The following is a 17,843-nucleotide window of genomic DNA, read 5'->3' on the forward strand; positions in this document are numbered from 1 at the left end:
AGAAAATAATAAACTAGATAATATAGGATGTATACCACAATTGTTGGGAAAGGACAATTTATCACTGCTAGTTATTTAAATAAATAAAATACCTCAACACTGAGGTGGGAGATATTTATAGAAGCCGTCCCCAAATCCCGTTAAGGGCATGTCACTTTACACTGTAATGAGTGTTTACTTAAAACAGCGTATCTTATACATTCAGGTTTGAAAAAGGGCTTACATCATTTTCAGAGTATAAAAATGGGCAACAGAGCTTGTACAGAGCATCTTTAAAATGAAAAAGAATCAAAACTAAAGATGTGTCTCCCCAAAGGGAAGGAGGGGTTGGTCGTGTGACAATATATACAACCACAATAATACAACTTATATATTATATACAGTACATAAAGGCCCCTGACTCGATTCAGTTGGCAATCTGGCATTAAGCAATGTGGAAGCGGTTTCAAATTTTCTCAAGGTGTACCGTGAGGTTACCAAAGATGTGCAATTTCTCAAAAAGAAGTGAAGAAACATGGCTGATATGTTTGTCCAATACAAAATGAAGGGGTCAAGTTGGCACTCAATGAGCCCCCTAACCATGGGTTGACTACCATCACTAAAACAGAAATGTTATTTAATAATACATCCTGTGTGCTTGTTGCTGACCAACATTTTAAGAACTAAATATACCAAAACTGATATTTTAGCTTGGGGTAAATGGAGACACAAGCCTCTTATAACTAGATGGCACACTAGTGCAAAGATTTAGCCACCACAATTCCCTGCTCAGACAGACTGAGGAGAAGTTAATTCCTACAAGTCAAACCAAATCTCCACTGTCAGAGGCCTATTAGAAATAAATAGAGACAAAAGAGAAGACTAATTGCCTGGTCTGGTTGGCATTATGGCTGCATCAAAAAGTTTGTAGACAAGATGGAGAAATCTCCCTGGATGGGAGTACACAACATTTCTAAAATTGTATCCCAGTGTTTTGTTAAAAAGAAGAAGAAAAGAAAACCACAGCCCACACATTCAGCCTAAGCTCCACGTTCAAAGCCAATAGAGGAAATCGAAAAAGCAGTGAAAAGGATTTTTAGAAGGGAGGCTTGTGATGGGTTTTAAGTGGAACTAAAGTTTTAAAAGGAGGCTCTTTCCGGCATGAGACACTGGGGTTGATTACTGAAGGTAAATGTACTGTGCACTGCAAGTGCAATTGTTCTAAATCTTAGTAAAGAAGGGCAAGCTCTGCTGATTCCCATCATCCAATCATGTGCAAGCCAAAATGCTGTTTTTTTTCTTCATATTCCTTGCATGTGATTGGGTATTCTTTGCAAAGTGAAGCTTTACCTCATTTACTAAGCTCTGGGACAACTGCTCCAGAGCTCAGTAAATGAGGTAAAGCTTCACTTTGCAAAGAATACCCAAATCACATGCAAGGAACATAAAAAAAAAACTGCACTTTTGCTTGCACTTGATTGGATGATGGGAATCAGCAGAGCTTGCCATTCTTTACTAAGATTTAGAACAATTGCACTTGCAGTGCACAGAAGATTTGGCCTCCTTAATCGACCCCAATGTCTCTCCATCTATAAAATAAGTCTACTTGCCTGCTCACAGTCTTCTATAGAAGAATGTACACTGAGCATGTACAGCTCAGTTTGCATTCTGGCACAGTGCCTGCGTGTCAGGATGACTGCACTCCTGCACACTCACATGGGTGATGCCATCCTGCACTGGCCAATCAAGATGGTCGAAGACCGACATCTGGAAGAAGCCGGAAGGAGAAAATGCCAGGGACCTTGCAAGTGTTGGATCGTTGAAGCAGAGGCAAGAATTTCAAACTTTAGTTCCACTTTAAGGGAGAATAAGGACTATGCACCATTGTAGAATAAAGACATTGCAGTGAAAAGGTAAAATCGAAATCTGTTTTGTTAGCAGCAAAAGCACAGGTCATTAGAAATTTCTTTTCAAAGGGACAGTAAAACACCAACCTGTCAGATCCAAAAAGAACCCATATTAGATCTTTATTCTTCCCTTATTCATTTATATCACCTTCCACAACATTCTACATCTGCAGAGACCAATCATACAAAATTTGATAAACTGCCAGCATTTAACCATATTATTAAAAATCTTCAAAACATGCCCTTGATGTTCCCCATAGCACCACCTCTCCTGCATCCATCATTATCTTTGCAAGTCCAGACTACTAAAAGGTGTTGATGCCTTGCGGCTGGTCTTCCCTTACTGTATACCCAGACATAATCCATTTCCCTTCACAGGCTTTAAAGCATCTTGTCTGTCAGAGCCTACACAGGATTTTGTTATAAATTCCACGCCGCCATCTACAGGCCTTTCACATAATCTGTGGTTTGCTTTCTCCCACTGTAGACAATGCATCTCCGTCTGAAACATTGCAAAGCCGACTTATTGGGTCTTGACAGCCTCTGGCTGCTCCTGGGATGATTCATCATGGGGTGGGCTGTGCACCTTTGAAAAGTTCATTTCCAATATGTGATGCTGCAGGTGACGGACCCACTGCTCCTGAATAGAAAGCGGACCTTGGAACTGAATGTCACAGAACCTGGTAAAAGAGGGGGGGAAAAAAAAGCATTAAGAAACTTACTGTATAGTTGAAAACCTACACATTGGGACTTTTCATCCCCCAGTGCTGGTCACACACACTATGTTGCTTTCAATCACCTCTCAAATTCAAATGTTTCAAGCAATAAAATGGGGTGGCATATAATCAAAAATGCTGTGTAGGGTGTCATTTAGGATCTTGCATTCAAATGACCTAATTTTTGATAATTTGGTAAGCGTAAAACTAGTAAACTAATGTGGCTGAAAACCAAATAGGCACACAACTGTCTAGTACATGGCTAGCATGAGCGCCAATGTTTTCCCTGGCAGTTGGGTTTAGATTTTGGTCAGGGGAGTGTTAAGGCTAGCAAGGAGAAGCCACTTAAAGTGGGGGGGGGGGGGGGGATACACAGGCTACCTTTCAGGTGATTGGGCACTGCCAAAAAAAACTTGCTAGGGCCACCCCTTGTACACACCGATAACTCTACCCAGTCAGTAAGACTCCAGCTTTTTAGTCAGTAATAATGAGTGATTAAAACACAGAGGCGAGGGGATTGGGCAATTAACGTGGACCAAATCAATAGTTTGGAACGAATGTCACAAAAAATGGGTAAAGAGGAGCAATTCTCCAAGACCAGGACCTTGTGATCTATGTTACGATACTCCTCAGAATGTATTCCTTGGGCCACAGAGGACTCCACCGACGCACCTGTGTAGCCAGAGTGGAATGTCTCTCTCAATTTTTACATTCCTTACTGCCTTGACCCCTCTATCCCCACTCTCTCTCTATTTTTCTCCTTTCCCTTTAAATGTTGCAGTATTTCACAATCACCTAAATCACAATCTCTAGTCTCATCAGACCGCAACAGTGGCACACACAGAGCTTCCCCCTCAAAGAAAATGCATTCAGCACAGCAACAAAAGCCCTGGCCTACTTGTGATGAGTGGGCACCCCTCGTTGAGTAGATAGTGGTGCTCACCTACCCTTAATAAGTCAGGTTAGACGCTGTAGGTATACAGGCTTATATACCACACTAAATCAATCGAAGCTCACAAATGATCTAAACCATGAGACGGTATGACACCAATGTTGCAAAGATGTATACCCCTGTTTATGTGATAATGAATGACTTATATGTCTACTGTACAATTTTTCTATCTTAATAAAATAAGATTGAAGTAAAACACAGAGGGGAGGAGAGGACTGTGTCATGTACTGTACTCCAACATAAGGAGCTTGCAGGCAAGTCGAAATTCCTATTATCTTAATAGTACAGTATAGGACTTGCATTCGCAAACCATCCCCAAGCAATGTAAACAAATCTGTGAACAAAAGTCTTGATTAGAATTTGTGCGACACAGATGGCAAAAAAATAAAAATAAAAAACAGACAGAGATTATAACTCTTCATCACTCTATCCAAAATGAAAAAAAAAATGTTGCCTTTAGTTCTTCTTTAACCACTTGCCGACCACTGCACGCCGATATACGTCGGCACAATGGCAGCAGTGGACAAATGGGCATACCTGTATGTCCCCTTTAATTGGTGGGGCTAGCGGCCACGCACACCTGCTGCGTACAGTGTGATCGTGCCTGTGTGTCCCGCAGACTTGATGTCCACCAGTATCCCACAATCGTGTCACAGAGCCACAGAACGGGGAGATGTCTATGTAAACAAGGCATTTCTCCGTTCTGCCTAGTCATCGAGAGCAGTGATCGCTGTCATGTCAGTGGCAGTCCACCCCCCCCCAGTTAGAATCACTCCTTAGGACACAATAAACCCCTTGATCTCCCCTTAGTGTTTAACCCCTTCCCTGCCAGTGTCATTTACACAGTAATCGGTGCATTTTTAGCACTGATCGCTGTATAAATAACAATGGTCTTAAAATTGTGTAAAAAGTGTCCGATATGTCCGCCATAATTTCGCAGTCATGATAAAAATTGCAGATCGCCGCCATTACTAATAAAAAAATAATAATATTAAAAATGCCTTATTTTGTAGACGCTATAACTTTTGTGCAAACCAATCAATATATGATTAGTGCGATTTTTTTTAACCAAAAATATGTAGAATACATATCAGCCTAAATTGAGGAAAAAAAATATGTTTTATATATATTTTTTAGGGGATATTTGTTATAGCAAAAAGTAAAAAATATTGCTTTTTTTTCAAAATTGACGCTCCTTTTTTGTTTATAGCGCAAAAAAATAAAAAAACGCAGATGTGATCAAATACCACCAAAAGAAATCTCTATTTGTGGAGGAAAAAAAGGGTGCAACGTCGCACGGCCATGCAATTGTCAGTTAAAACAACGCAGTGCCGAATCGCAAAAAGTGCTCTGGTCAGCAAGGGTGTAAAATCTTCCGGGGCTGAAGTGGTTAGAAACCACAAAAAACTGAAACCGTTTTAGCTGGAGGATGCCCTTAAGCCCTGGTTCACACTGAGCTGCGGGGAAAGAAGCCGTGCAAGTTTATCTGATTTCACTTACACATGTCAGTCCCGATTTCGGAAGTGATTTCAGAGACATCTGTGCAGGTTTCTGCACAGATGTCAGTGTAAATCGCAGCCCGAAATTGCAAAAAGTAGTACAGAAACGAGTTTTTGAAATCTGTGTGGTGCTGCAAATGCAGCATCGCATCGATTAGGATGATGCAATTGCCGGCAATTTGACATGCGATTTGACATGTCAAATCACACCAGTGTGAACCAGGGCTAAATCCCAAATGAACTTTGAGTTTAAATTAGCTAAATACAATCCAGGTGCATTCAAATAAAAGGAGGGTTGCTTGAACTTGCTATATCAATGTTTCAGTATTACTTGGAGCTTACTTTGTTCTGTTTTTCTCCCCTTCTCTGCTGAGATGACTAATAAAAATTGTTATTTGAAAAAAATTTAAATAAAAGAAGGTTAAAGCCTTGATGTATATGGAATACATTTACTCACTGCAACAATATCCTTTATATTTTACAAAAAAAATATTGTCATTTGTTTGCATTAAAATTCATTTTATAGTGCATTTTTTTCCTGAAAATATGCATTTGATAAATAGCTGAGCAAATGTCAAGCAAAAAAACAGCAACTTTCACCATTTTACTCTGAAAAGGGTGGGCCTTCCCTCTGCAGATAGAGCACTGCTTCCACGCAGCAAGGGTTCTTCTATGCTGGCAGAGAACAGGCTTTTCCACGTGAGCTGTGGCTGCTTTTTAAAGAAAACAAACTGTAAGACTGAACACTGTTTTGTTGTCATGTATCTGGAATATATTTAGCGGATTTAAATGGAAAGTTTATATGTCTAAATGGAAAGCCATCATAAAACCCATATATTAATTTTTTTCAAAAAGTTGCAGAATCTGTTTTGCTCAGACAATGGAACATGGGCACTATGCAAAACTTTTATTACCTGATTTCTTAAGTACAATATAAGAGGATCAAAAGGTAAAACAAGCACACCCATCTTACCTGCATTTCAAAGTGTAAATGTTTCCAACAAACTTCACTAATGATGTCTGGGGAGGTCTTGGTACCAGAGAAGGCACAGGACGTGCTCTTGCAGGTGGTCGTGGCTCTTCACTTTTGGCTAGTGGTTCAGAGACAGTATCTTCCCGAGAGGGTGGAACCTCAGGTACCTTAGGGTGACGACGCTCAACTTCTGCTGACATAGATATACATTTTTAAATATCATAAAACTTCTAATCCATGCAAATAGGCCATCCTGACATCTATTCTATGTAGTGTACTACACTTACTTTGCCCCTGTGGTTCAGCTGGCTTTTCAGAGGTTGAGCTTGGCGTTGAAATACTGTGTTCTTTCTCAGCTACCTTCACGGGGGTTGTAGTTGGGCTTTCCTTCTCTGGTCCTGGTTTTGGGCTTTGTAAAGCACGTTTGAACTTTTTGGAGAAAGGACGTGCTTGGATGTAACTGAGATAGGCACCAGCCTTCTGAGGTCTCTGCTTCATCCATTCTCGTAGCGTTTCAATTGGGGAACCATTGACACACCATTCAGTTACACCAAATTGTCGAAGGTGAGCTCTGGCATGGCTGGCTAAAGCCTTACGATTTTCAAAGATCAACCCACAAAGCTCACAGCTTGCCTCCACTGATAGGATTAGAAATGGACAGAATGAAGAGAAGAACAAGTTAGAAACAATGTAATACACACATGACAGAGCCACACTTCAAACCTGTTACTTACAGCTATTGGCTCCTTTCTCTGGAGATGCCTTCACCTTGACCTTAAATGGAAGCTCTGTCTGGATGTAAGCCTTGGGCTTGCCATCTGGAGAAAAAGACTTGGGCTTGGGTTCACCTTGCAAGAATGCTTTAGGCTTATTTTCCCCAGGAATAAAAGGTTTGAGCTTTGCATCACCTTGCAAATAGATTTTAGGCTTGCCTTCACCGTGCACCATTTTGGGTCTGTTTTCACTTGGCAAAAAGCCCTTTAATCTCCCTTCTTGCATAAAAGTCTTTGGTCTCCCGTCTCCACTTTGCAAGAAATGTTTTGGCTTAACATCACTATGAACAAAGGTCTTGTGCCGGCCCTCCTCCATAACATAGGATTTTGGTCTACTCTCACCCTGTAAGTAAAGCTTAGATGGGCTGCAAGTCTTTGGCTCTGCATTCATATAGCCCTTTGGCTCGGACTGTGCAAGTCTAGGTTCATGAGGTGTGGGCCTCTTAGTTGGTATTGGTGACAGAAAACTGTTGTGAGGGCGCCCAGGAGGTGAAATAGGAAGATCTCGTGCCATCACTGATGCCCCAACACCAAGAGGTGAGAGTCTGTGTGATGGGCTCAGTGGCTCATCCTCACTATGAGGTTCCATTTTGATGTTGGAAACCTGCTGCTGTGGTGTTGCCGGACGCCTTTTGCGTATGATTTCCCGCAGAGTATCAATGGGTGAGCCATTAACGTGCCATTCTGTTACACCCATTTGGCGGAGATGTGAACGCGCGTGACTAGACAGCCCCTTGCGGTTCTCAAAGAACTCATTACAGAACTCGCAGCGGATGTCACGGTTGGGGTCTGATTGCGAAGCTAAAAAGAACAAAGAATTTGGATATTAAAAATACAACAAACTGGAGGGCCCAAAATGGTGAAAAGAAAAGCAGAAAGGCAGGAAAAGGGGTAAAAACCATACAAATGTTAGTAGAACGACTTGCCAGAAGTCACACACAATGCAAGATGGAACAAATAATCTCAGCGTCTCACAAATCACATCAGGCATGCCCACAGAAAAGTACAAAATAGGAATAAGGAGATATCACACTGCTGCCGACTAATGTTATGCAATGGTGCCCCAGATGGCCTAAAAAAAAAAACTCATGGGAAAGAGCAAAAAAAAAAAAAAAAAAAAAAAAAGAAGTACTGCAACACCTACCCCCTACAAAATGGGAACGCAAGCCATTCAAATAAAACTATTTTTTTTGCAATACAAAAAGCATTGAAAGGACTACAAAACAATCCAGAATGCCCAATCTATAAAAGGTATAATTGCTTTAATTTAACATAATACACTGTAACTTTCTGAAATCCAAACTGTAATAAACACTCGCCTAATGCTGATCACAAGCTAGTAAAATTATAGGACGAAGAAAAAGTTTGCGTTAAAAAAAAAAAAAGAGTCACCAACAGTGGGATAGAAGCTTTTGCCAGAAGAAAACGGCCTTAAACACACACACATTGTACAAACATTGTACAGCTGTATATGTAGAAGGCTTAAAAATGACACATTGTACTTGCTTAAGAACATGGCACTGCAACCATTAATACAGTACAACCAGTAGGAATTAATAGAAAAAAAGTTTGGGACATACTATCTATTTTCCTAGCAGTTTGTTATATAAAGGAAACCTGTAAGTAGGGTACCACTTCTGAAATGTTCTGGCTGTCTCCGACTACTAGTCTTTCTCAGTCACTGACCTAGAACAAGCATACAGCCAGTCCAGGCACAGGAAGCTGCAATATGAGTTACCAAACTGAAACATTAAAGCTCCATTCACACCTGGGCGCAGCAATTTCCTGACATTTTTTCAAAGTGTTTTTGCAACATTTTAGAAGCGTATTATAAGCTTTTTACAGCTTCAGGATTTTTTTTTTTAGCCAATAGAAAGCACTAGAGGGAGAGGAAATTAGGGGTGGAGAGCTGCTGTTGGAGCAGAAAAACACACTCGTAAAACGCTCAAGTCAGGCATTTCTATTGAAGTCTGTGGGGCCAAAAACACTTGTAATCTGCCAACAAGAAGCGCATGTACTTTTCTGAAGAACAGGCGTTTTGCTTCAGGCAACAGAACGCTCAGATGTGAACAGGGGCCATTGAAATGGGATTTGGCCTTGATGAGCGTTTTAGAGCTACAAGCTTCAAGCAGAAAATTGTGCTCAGGTGTGAACAGGGCCTAAGGATTTCCAAAGCTACTGACTTTCCTGATCTGTAACTTGTTCCAAGTCAGTGACTGAATCGTAATCAACAAAAGTATACCAAATTGTGAGCTGTTCCCAGAACAGTTATAAGAGGGGAAATCTTCCAATGGGGACACCAGTTCTAGTGATAATAAGGGACTCCCTCACTTTGTAGGGACAACTTCTCACTTCCTTGTTTTGGCTATGGGACAGGAAGTAAATCCCCAAAATTCCCCAGTGTGGCACAGATTTAACAAAAAACAAAAATAAATAAAAATAAAACTAACAAGTGTTATCGCTCTCCTTTACACTATCCAAAATAAGTTTTGCCTTTAATTAATTTACGTATAAAGCAAGCCCCATGTGGCAGGGTCAGACACTTTTTGTAGATCGGGGAAACTATCCGTTCAGAAGTACCTAGCCAAATTATTGTTACAGTTACACCAAATTAAATGCAACTACTATTTTTGATGAGCCATTTTCTGTCAAATTAAAAGCCATAGAAAATTTGTCAACACAAGAACAGAAGCCTACCACTGCTGATCAAGCTACATCAGAATCCTTATATGCACATTTGTCCTGGTCTTAGGTCATTGATTGAACTGCCAGACAGCTATCACCAGAAGGTGAACAATCACAACTTCCATATTTTGCCTAGAACAGATTTCTTTTAAATACAAATAAGTACACATTTAATGCCAACAGCTTGTGAAAACACTATTGTTGCTGACTACGTGATGCTGGTTTCTGACCAAACAAGTTCAATTTAGGTTAAAGGAACACAAAATAGGCTTAAAAAAAAGTCTCAGCTTCAGAAGAAGCTCAAATGTTTACATGGCAACATTTCAAAGACTGCAAAAACACACAATTTCAACAACTCACTGCTTAAGCCAAGTCATACCTTCAATTCTTAATGACAAAAGGGGTTATCCAGGAAAGCCAGAAGTGGTCTGAATTAAATATATGAATGAAACAGACAAGATGGGAAGCAATGAAAAGGATGAGCAAGCATATGAAGAGCTGCGGGTCAGTTGCCCACTTACACAAGTTTAAAGGCGAAAGCTCCGAAGGCCACTCACTGGCCTGGTAGGTAGGAAGCCGAGGAGGCTTGCGATGCATTGCCGGAGCCAACCCGCTGTACGGGTGGGACCTAGATGGGGAAGCGGGAGGACGATGTGGGAGGAGCTTCTCCAAGCTGGGGCCTCCGATTCTGGTGCCCGTTCTGGGACAGATCCCACTGGCCAAGATCTCCCGCAGGGTGTCGATGGGTGACCCGTTGACATGCCACTCTGTGACGCCCATCTGGCGTAGGTGGGAGCGTGCGTGGCTCGACAGGCCCTTTCTGTTTTCAAAGAACTCGCCACAGAACTCGCAGCGGACTACTTCCGAACTCGGGGCTGGAGAAGTGGATGACAAACAAAATTGCCGTCTTTATATTTCTAATTTCTCTGCTCGAGCTTTAATAAAATGAGACCCAGTATGAGGGTGGTTGTGTGGATGGTGTGCAATTAACACATGGAATTGACTGCATGGTCATATCTACAGTGACTGCATGTTGCTATACATATTATTGAAAATACACATGAACATAACTTGCCATTTGTTGATGACATTTAGATGTAGCCCATAAGATGCATCGTCTTTAAAAGAACCATCTAAATTTTAGCTTAAAACCTTGACTAAACTAACTTGGCAGCAAAAAAGCAGCTGTCTGCTGCTTCCTCCGTCCACTCTGTACAGACAAAAAATAAAACTAAAAAAAATTCTGTAGCTGCTGACTTTTAATAAAAAGGACACTTACCTGGTCAGGGATCCAGTGCCGTCTCCACCTGAGCTAGTTCTTCACTAGCCTCTGGATTCCTGGTGCGGGCACCCTAACTTTGGGCATCCAGCTGTGCGGCTTAACAACTAGCTATCCACCGTGCATGAGCGAGCAGTGCTGCACTTTGTGAATGGTCCCACATTCTTCTGGGACCTGTGACGTGTCCCAGAAGACTATGGGGAGGGAGGGGGAGAAGAAAACTTTCAGTCAGATTGGCAAGGCGATCCGAGCAGAAGTGGGAAAGGGTACCTGTCAAAACTAGACCCCGCCCCCATAAAAAATGACATGCCAAAATGTCATGTGGCCTGTCTATGACAGGTACATGAATTGGGAGCAAGCACTGACACTTTCAGTGCTGTGCCTGACAAAATTCTATAGGGTGTCCATAACACCCTTGAAGAATTTCCCTGACTGTGTCTTTTGGACATTACAGTAAAATAACAATAATTACATTCTATGTATTAAGGTAAAGTCTGTTTGTGCTCTCCCCCTCAACCCCTTATACTTACCTGAGCCAGATCTTGATCCAGCGGTATGTATAAAAGCAGCATCTCTCGGCTCTCTCCTGTCTCACAGGGCAGACTGATAGCAGTGGGAGCCATTGGTTCCTGCTACTGTGAATAAAATTCTGTGATGATGGAGTGGGGTCTGTGTCTATAGATGCAGGTAAGTATGACATTACAAACATAGGGGTTGATTTACTACCACTGGAGTGTGCAAAATTTAGTGCAGCTCTGCATAGAAAGAAATCCACTTTCAGGTTTTATTGTCAAAGCTTAATTGAACAAGCTGAAGTTAGAAGCCGAAGCCGATTGGCTACCATGCACAAGTGCACCAGATTCTGAGTGCTCCACTTTTAGTAAATCAACCCCATAGTGTAGTACAACAATAAGCATGAAAATAAATGAAAGTCCAAAGTCCCAAAAGAGATCAAATCATGATGATGAGTGAAGGTATTAAACTCTTCAGTATATAAACATGCGTGGTCTCCTCCACCTGTAGTGATAATCGTGCACTCCACCCAGCCATGGGATGATATGATTGGCTAGGTTCTGCCCCCTAGAGCCATTTTAGAATTGATATTTCTGAGTGGTGAGACAGACACACTGAGATTTGCCTTTGAGCTTGTGAAGCACTGTTTTTAGCACTCTGTGCTATTTTACTACTGACTATATAAAAAAATATACAGAGTGTGCCACCAGTCCTCTTTTTACTTTTATATATTCTAGATATTTTGAGCCATTGAACCAGTGATAAATTACAGTTCCCTACACTAGTCCAGAGTGGACAAATCACTATCTGACCTCAACATCCCTTAATAGGTCAAAAAAGAAGACGAGTGTACAACTATTCCGGGTGGAGGAGTGCATGCATGTCACTATGGATTATTTATATACTGAAGAGTTTAATACCTTCACTGATTCACTGACTTTTTTCTGACTTTGTACTTTCATTTATTTCCATGTTTATTGTTTAGTTGCACTACACTGTGTGTTTATAATTTGTTTCCTTTAGGGAGTGCCATGGATTCACTCTAAGGCAGGCCATACATGGTTCAAAGTTCGGCACATTCAGCAGGAACCGGCCAAGATTTGAGCAGTGTATGGGCAGGCTGTGTGTACCAAGTTGATTATGGGCAGGCTGTGTGTACCAAGTTGATTATGGGCAGGCTGTGTGTACCAAGTTGATTATGGGCAGGCTGTGTGTACCAAGTTGATTATGGGCAGGCTGTGTGTACCAAGTTGATTATGGGTAGGCTGTGTGTACCAAGTTGATTAAGGGCAGGCTGTGTGTACCATGTTGATTAAGGGCAGGCTGTGTGTACCATGTTGATTAAGGGCAGACTGTGTGTACCATATTGATTAAGGGCAGGCTGTGTGTACGAAGTTGTTTATGGGCAGGCTGTGTGTACGAAGTTGATTATGGGCAGGCTGTGTGTACCAAGTTGATTATGGGCAGGCTGTGTGTACCAAGTTGATTATGGGCAGGCTGTGTGTACCAAGTTGATTATGGGCAGGCTGTGTGTACCAAGTTGTTTATGGGCAGGCTGTGTGTACCAAGTTGATTATGGGCAGGCTGTGTGTACCAAGTTGATTATGGGCAGGCTGTGTGTACCAAGTTGATTATGGGCAGGCTGTGTGTACCAAGTTGATCAATCGATTAACTTGGGTAGAACCAGAATGCCGGACTTTACCTGCGTTTAACACTAGCGGCTAGCAATAATCACTGTCATCTCAAATCAGGGACGGCTTCCCCTGCCAGGAGAAAAGACAATGGCCTGGCAGGAGGGATTCCCATACCAACACGGACTGTTGAAGAAAAGAAATTCCCACGTGTATGGCCTGCCTAATAGTGTTTGAGCTTGCAAATGTAACCGTTATTTTTCATTTTTCTGTTTTGTCTAGTAAATTTGGGGATTTATAATATTTATTCCATTGTAAAGGGCTGCACAGATTGCACTCTTTAATTTTAGGCAAGTATGGCAATTTTATTAATAAATAAAAATTAAAGCTTTACAATCACTGAAAGACCAGAATGAATTCACATCTATGGTATGAACTATTTTAATAAGGCTATTATTTAGTCTTGAGTGGTTGCCTGCCCTACGGGTCATGTGACCATATCCTTCCCTTTTTATACTTGATATTCTGTTCTTGGAATGTTTCTGTAAATCTGGAATGGATATTTGCTGGTACTAGATTGTACCGTTTGTACTTTATCTTTTAGTTAATAAAAATAGGTCTGTTAACTGGCCACAGATTGGGAGTTGTTCTGAAACTTGCAGTAACTGTAGAGATCTATTACCTGCACACCATTAAAGCAAGTCAATGCATGTTCCATGTGGTAACACTGCTACCAAATATACAAACCCTATAATGTTAAATCAATGATCGATAAGATTAAAGTAAACCTGTCAGCCATTCTAACATTTAAAAAGTCCTGAGTAAGAGCAACCACAACATGGCTCCCTGTAATTACTTTAAATAGCCATGTCCTCTGTGCTCCAAACGTATTTTCCTTTTGTTACTAGGGGACTGAATTTTTTATTTCTGGGCTAAGCCCAGTCTACAAAAGAGACCACCTATTATGAGCGTCCTTAAGTATTAAAGTGCTCATTGGACAGGATAATGCCATCTGGGCAAGCCCTAAAGTCAGGCTTCTGTAACACGGTTAAATCAACCTAAAAGGGAGCACAGAGAATGGTCTTAATAGAAAAAAAATATTAGGGTAATAATACAACTTGTGGTATATCCAGCTTTAAGCTGTACTTTTTTTTTTTTTTTCCAAGTAAAAAAGTTCCATTTGGTCTGCATCTGTAAATTCATCCTGGAGCACAGTGCACAGGACCATACTAATTGATGAAAGCAAAACTGCGTGCAAGCGCATCAAGGAAGCAAAGCAGAGAGATTAGCACAGCCAAGATCATCCAGTAAGGCCATGCGAGGCAAAGCTGAGCTGAAATAAAAAAAATTACATGTAGAAGACGGTATAAGTTCCATTAAATTAGTAATTAAAAAAAGAAAGAAAGCCCTCAAGCTACATCCACCATCTGGAATCTGGAAAACTCATAATGACAAAGCTTCCACCTGGCTAGAATTTATTTATATGCATTTAACTAATTACATTTTTTGGGTGGGTACAAGCTGGTTGGATCAGCCACCCCTTTCTTATATCTCCTGGATCCCCTTGTAGATGTTTGTCATCATGGTTTATTCTAGTTTATTGATGATCTGTTGGAAAGTGTCACACAGTTATTTAATTTCTGTGGAAATCTGTCATAACCAGGAGCTCTGTTGAGCATCTCGCATCACTGGAGTCCCTAACAGCCGATCCAGCATGCAATTTACCTTACCAGCAGCCACATCACTGAAGTATAAGTTGACCCTTAGACCCCTGTCACACTGGGGGCGCTTTTCAGGCGTTTTAGCGCTAAAAATAGCGACTGTAAAGTGCCTAAAAAGCGCCTCTCATGCCTTCCCAGTGTGAAATCCCGGGTGCTTTCACACTGGAGCGGTGCGCTTGCAGGGTGGAAAAAAAAAAGTCCTGCAAGCAGCATCTTTGGGGTGTATACACCACTCCTAAACCGCCCCTGCCATTGAAATCAATGGGCAGTGCTGCAACGCGAGCGCTTTTAACCTTCTCCTTGGCCACTAGTGAGGGTTAAAAGCTCCCCACTAGTGACCGAAAAGCGATGCAATAACAGCTGTAAAGCGCTGCTACAACTAGTGTCGCTTTACCGCTAACGTGAAAGTCGCCTCAAATAGAGCAACTTCAGTGGCCGTAAGACCTAAATATTAATTCCACAACCGCTTTGCCACTGACAAGCTATCATAAATAATCTCAAGAACATGCACTTCCCTAACAACCTATGATTAATTATTCTGACTTTGCTGAAGAATTTCTTGAACAGAAAGAATGCTTGGTATTTAAATTAGGGACAACTGCAAAACCTCAGAATTGATAGACTGCCTCATAGCTAGAGCTGCTCGCAAGTGCTGGACAAAATCTAGAATGGACTTTTGGAGCGTTTTGGAAGAAAAAAAAAAAAACACACTAGATGCACCTAAACATGTGTTAACATGCCTTAAAGCTAGGCATGTTTAGCACTCAGTTATTCCAATGGCCAGAATAAATTAATATTCCGACCAAAGGAATACTGGAACCCCCAAAAAAACGACACTCCTAAGGCTGCGTTCACACTGCTGCGGTGACGAGATCAGATGTGATTCGCACCGCACTGCAGTGCAAATCACATGCGATCTCTGTGCGATGCGAGTTCAGCCATACAGATAGTATGGCTGAATTCGCATCGCATCCGGCCCAAACTCGCACGGGACCCTTTTTTTTGGTCCGCAGCAGAATCGGATCGCATGGGTGTTCACACCATGCGATCCGATTCCTGTCCGAGTTTGCAGATCGCACTGCGATATGCGAACTGATCTGGGGGTGTCATTAACTTTTCACTGACACTCCCAGCAGTTCGCATAGGGCAGAGTGTGAACTGCCGGTGGGAGGCATGCGATGCTGGAACCCGCAGTAGATTTGCAGCTTTCCCGCATCGCAGCAGTGTGAACCCAGCCTAAAGGAGTTAAAAAAAAAAAAAAAAAAAAAAAAAGACAGCTTCAGGGGCATTTGTTACACTGTTTTTCCTTCCCCCGGAGCAAAGGGGAGGAAGAAAACATTCTGTGTGCATGAGGCCTAATACCAAGGTGTACACTTAACCCCCGGTTCACACTGAATACCACTTGAACACCAGTCTGACTTTTATTGCTATCTCAGGCTCTGTTAGGTTTTTCTTTACTTTCTATCCCGCTATAAAGCGCCTCCACATGCAATCGGGGTGCAGTGCGATTTCAGCCCATTCATTTGAATGGGCCGACACCACTCTGGACCGCATTAAACATAGTGATTGTACTACTTTATAAAATGCACAGGAACCGGATTGCATGGTACTACTGTACCATGTGATTCGCTGCTAGCAAACACGCTGTGTTGGTAACCTGCATTTGGGGTGTAATTAGGTTAACACCTACACCCTCTGTAGATGGCAACTGCACTGCATTTTGAACGTGGTGCGGGAAATGCATGTGGAACGTGGCCCCTGCTCAAGTCCTTGTGTGAAGCGGATAAGAGGAGAGAGGTGATGAAGCCCCTCTCTTTCCTTTCACACAAGGAAGGGGATGGACAGAAAGCTATCAAATGTTTTCCTCAATTCAGGGGCTTTAGAACCACTTTAAATGCTCACAGGAGGTGAACACAATGTAATTAGAATTTTTAGCAATCGCAGACCTGCATCTGGGGCTCAAGGGGATTTAGGCAGAAAGCTCCTAGTACTCAGATGGTTAAACAAGGGCTCTAAATGGTTGCAAAAGAAAACTGGGATACTTTCCATACACTAGCCTCATAACGCCTGCTATAAAAATTTTCAAACACGAAACATCCCGCTATACCACTTACTGTGCCAAGATTTCAGAGAAATTGTCACAAAACTATCACATGAAAAGATTTTACAGACTTAAAACGATTGATATAGCATGATGGTAGAGCTGGGGTAGAGGGTACCAAGTCTGGCCCCTCGGGAAACAAAAAGTTTATAGTTTAAGCAAGCAATGCAGTTATTAGTTGAAGAAAGGAGAATGTTAGTAAGGCCCCTTTCACGCTGCCGCATATTGAAAGTCGTGTGATTTTGCGGGCACGATTATGACGCGATTTCAGGGAATGCCTGTGTAAACGTGAGGTCTATGGACCCCAACTGGCATCAAAGTCAGACCAAAGTAGTACAGGGACTATTTTGAAGTTGCACAGATATGAATGGTTATCCATGGGAATAATGGGGTTCGACTTGTCATGTGACTCTGATGTCCAAAGTCGCAGGAAAAGTCACACAATTGTGAAAGGGGCCTAAGAGCAAAATGTAACAGTGGAGTGTTTAGAAATCATTTTCCATATACACAATACATGCACAAACCAAAAACAGTACTTCGAACAACAAAAAAGTATGAAAGTCCAGTAAACCTACAATATAAATGGGTTTTAACAGACTGCTAAATTATAAAAAGAGCCAAATCTTAATAGAACAGGAAGATAAATATCTAATTTTGACGAATCGCTCTCTACTCTACTACTGCAAAAGCTCATTGCCAAAAACACATATCAGCTTCTATTATAGCCAATTAAAGAACAAAATGTTTTTTGGCATGGTTTATTAAAGGATATTGAGTATCTGGCTGCTAATAATGGTTACCATTAGCAGCCAGATCCACAATATTGTTTAATAAAATCTATTAAACCCCCCCCCCCCAGCTATTTGCTACATATAAAATATCTGGGCCAAAATCTTAAGTAAAACTGAATCCTAGACAAATATAAAATTTTAACTAAATGTAGCTCTGTGTTCATTAATACATCATTAGATTGGTTTGTTTAAATGCAAGCAGTGAAGTACCTAGATCAGTGGTTCTCAACTCCTGTCCCCAGGACCCATTAACAAGCCAGATTTTTACCGCTTCAGCCCCGGAAGATTTTACCCCCTTCCTGACAAGAGCACTTTTTGTGATT

General features: G+C 41.5%; 1 protein-coding gene across 6 annotated transcripts in view; it reads right to left on the reverse strand.

The window, feature by feature from the left end:
- Positions 1–1,976: 1,976 nt before the first annotated feature.
- Positions 1,977–17,843, reverse strand: part of WIZ (WIZ zinc finger) — a 290,134-nt gene continuing 274,267 nt past the window's right edge. For 5 of the 6 annotated variants that reach the window (XM_077470010.1, XM_077470013.1, XM_077470014.1 and 2 more), the window contains 3 exons: positions 6,314–6,664; positions 6,027–6,219; positions 1,977–2,566 (listed from right to left, as the gene is read on the reverse strand). In XM_077470010.1, coding sequence (XP_077326136.1) covers positions 2,410–2,566; positions 6,027–6,219; positions 6,314–6,664 — 701 coding nt within the window. In that variant the 3' untranslated portion in view covers positions 1,977–2,409. The remainder of the gene's footprint in view (positions 2,567–6,026; positions 6,220–6,313; positions 6,665–17,843) is intronic. The other variant, XM_077470012.1, reaches the window with a different exon arrangement.

The sequence above is a fragment of the Lithobates pipiens genome, unplaced genomic scaffold (genome assembly GCF_037356315.1).
Source record: "Lithobates pipiens isolate NorthernLeopardFrog02 unplaced genomic scaffold, aLitPip1_a1.2 Scaffold_8, whole genome shotgun sequence".
Lineage (NCBI taxonomy): Eukaryota > Metazoa > Chordata > Amphibia > Anura > Ranidae > Lithobates > Lithobates pipiens.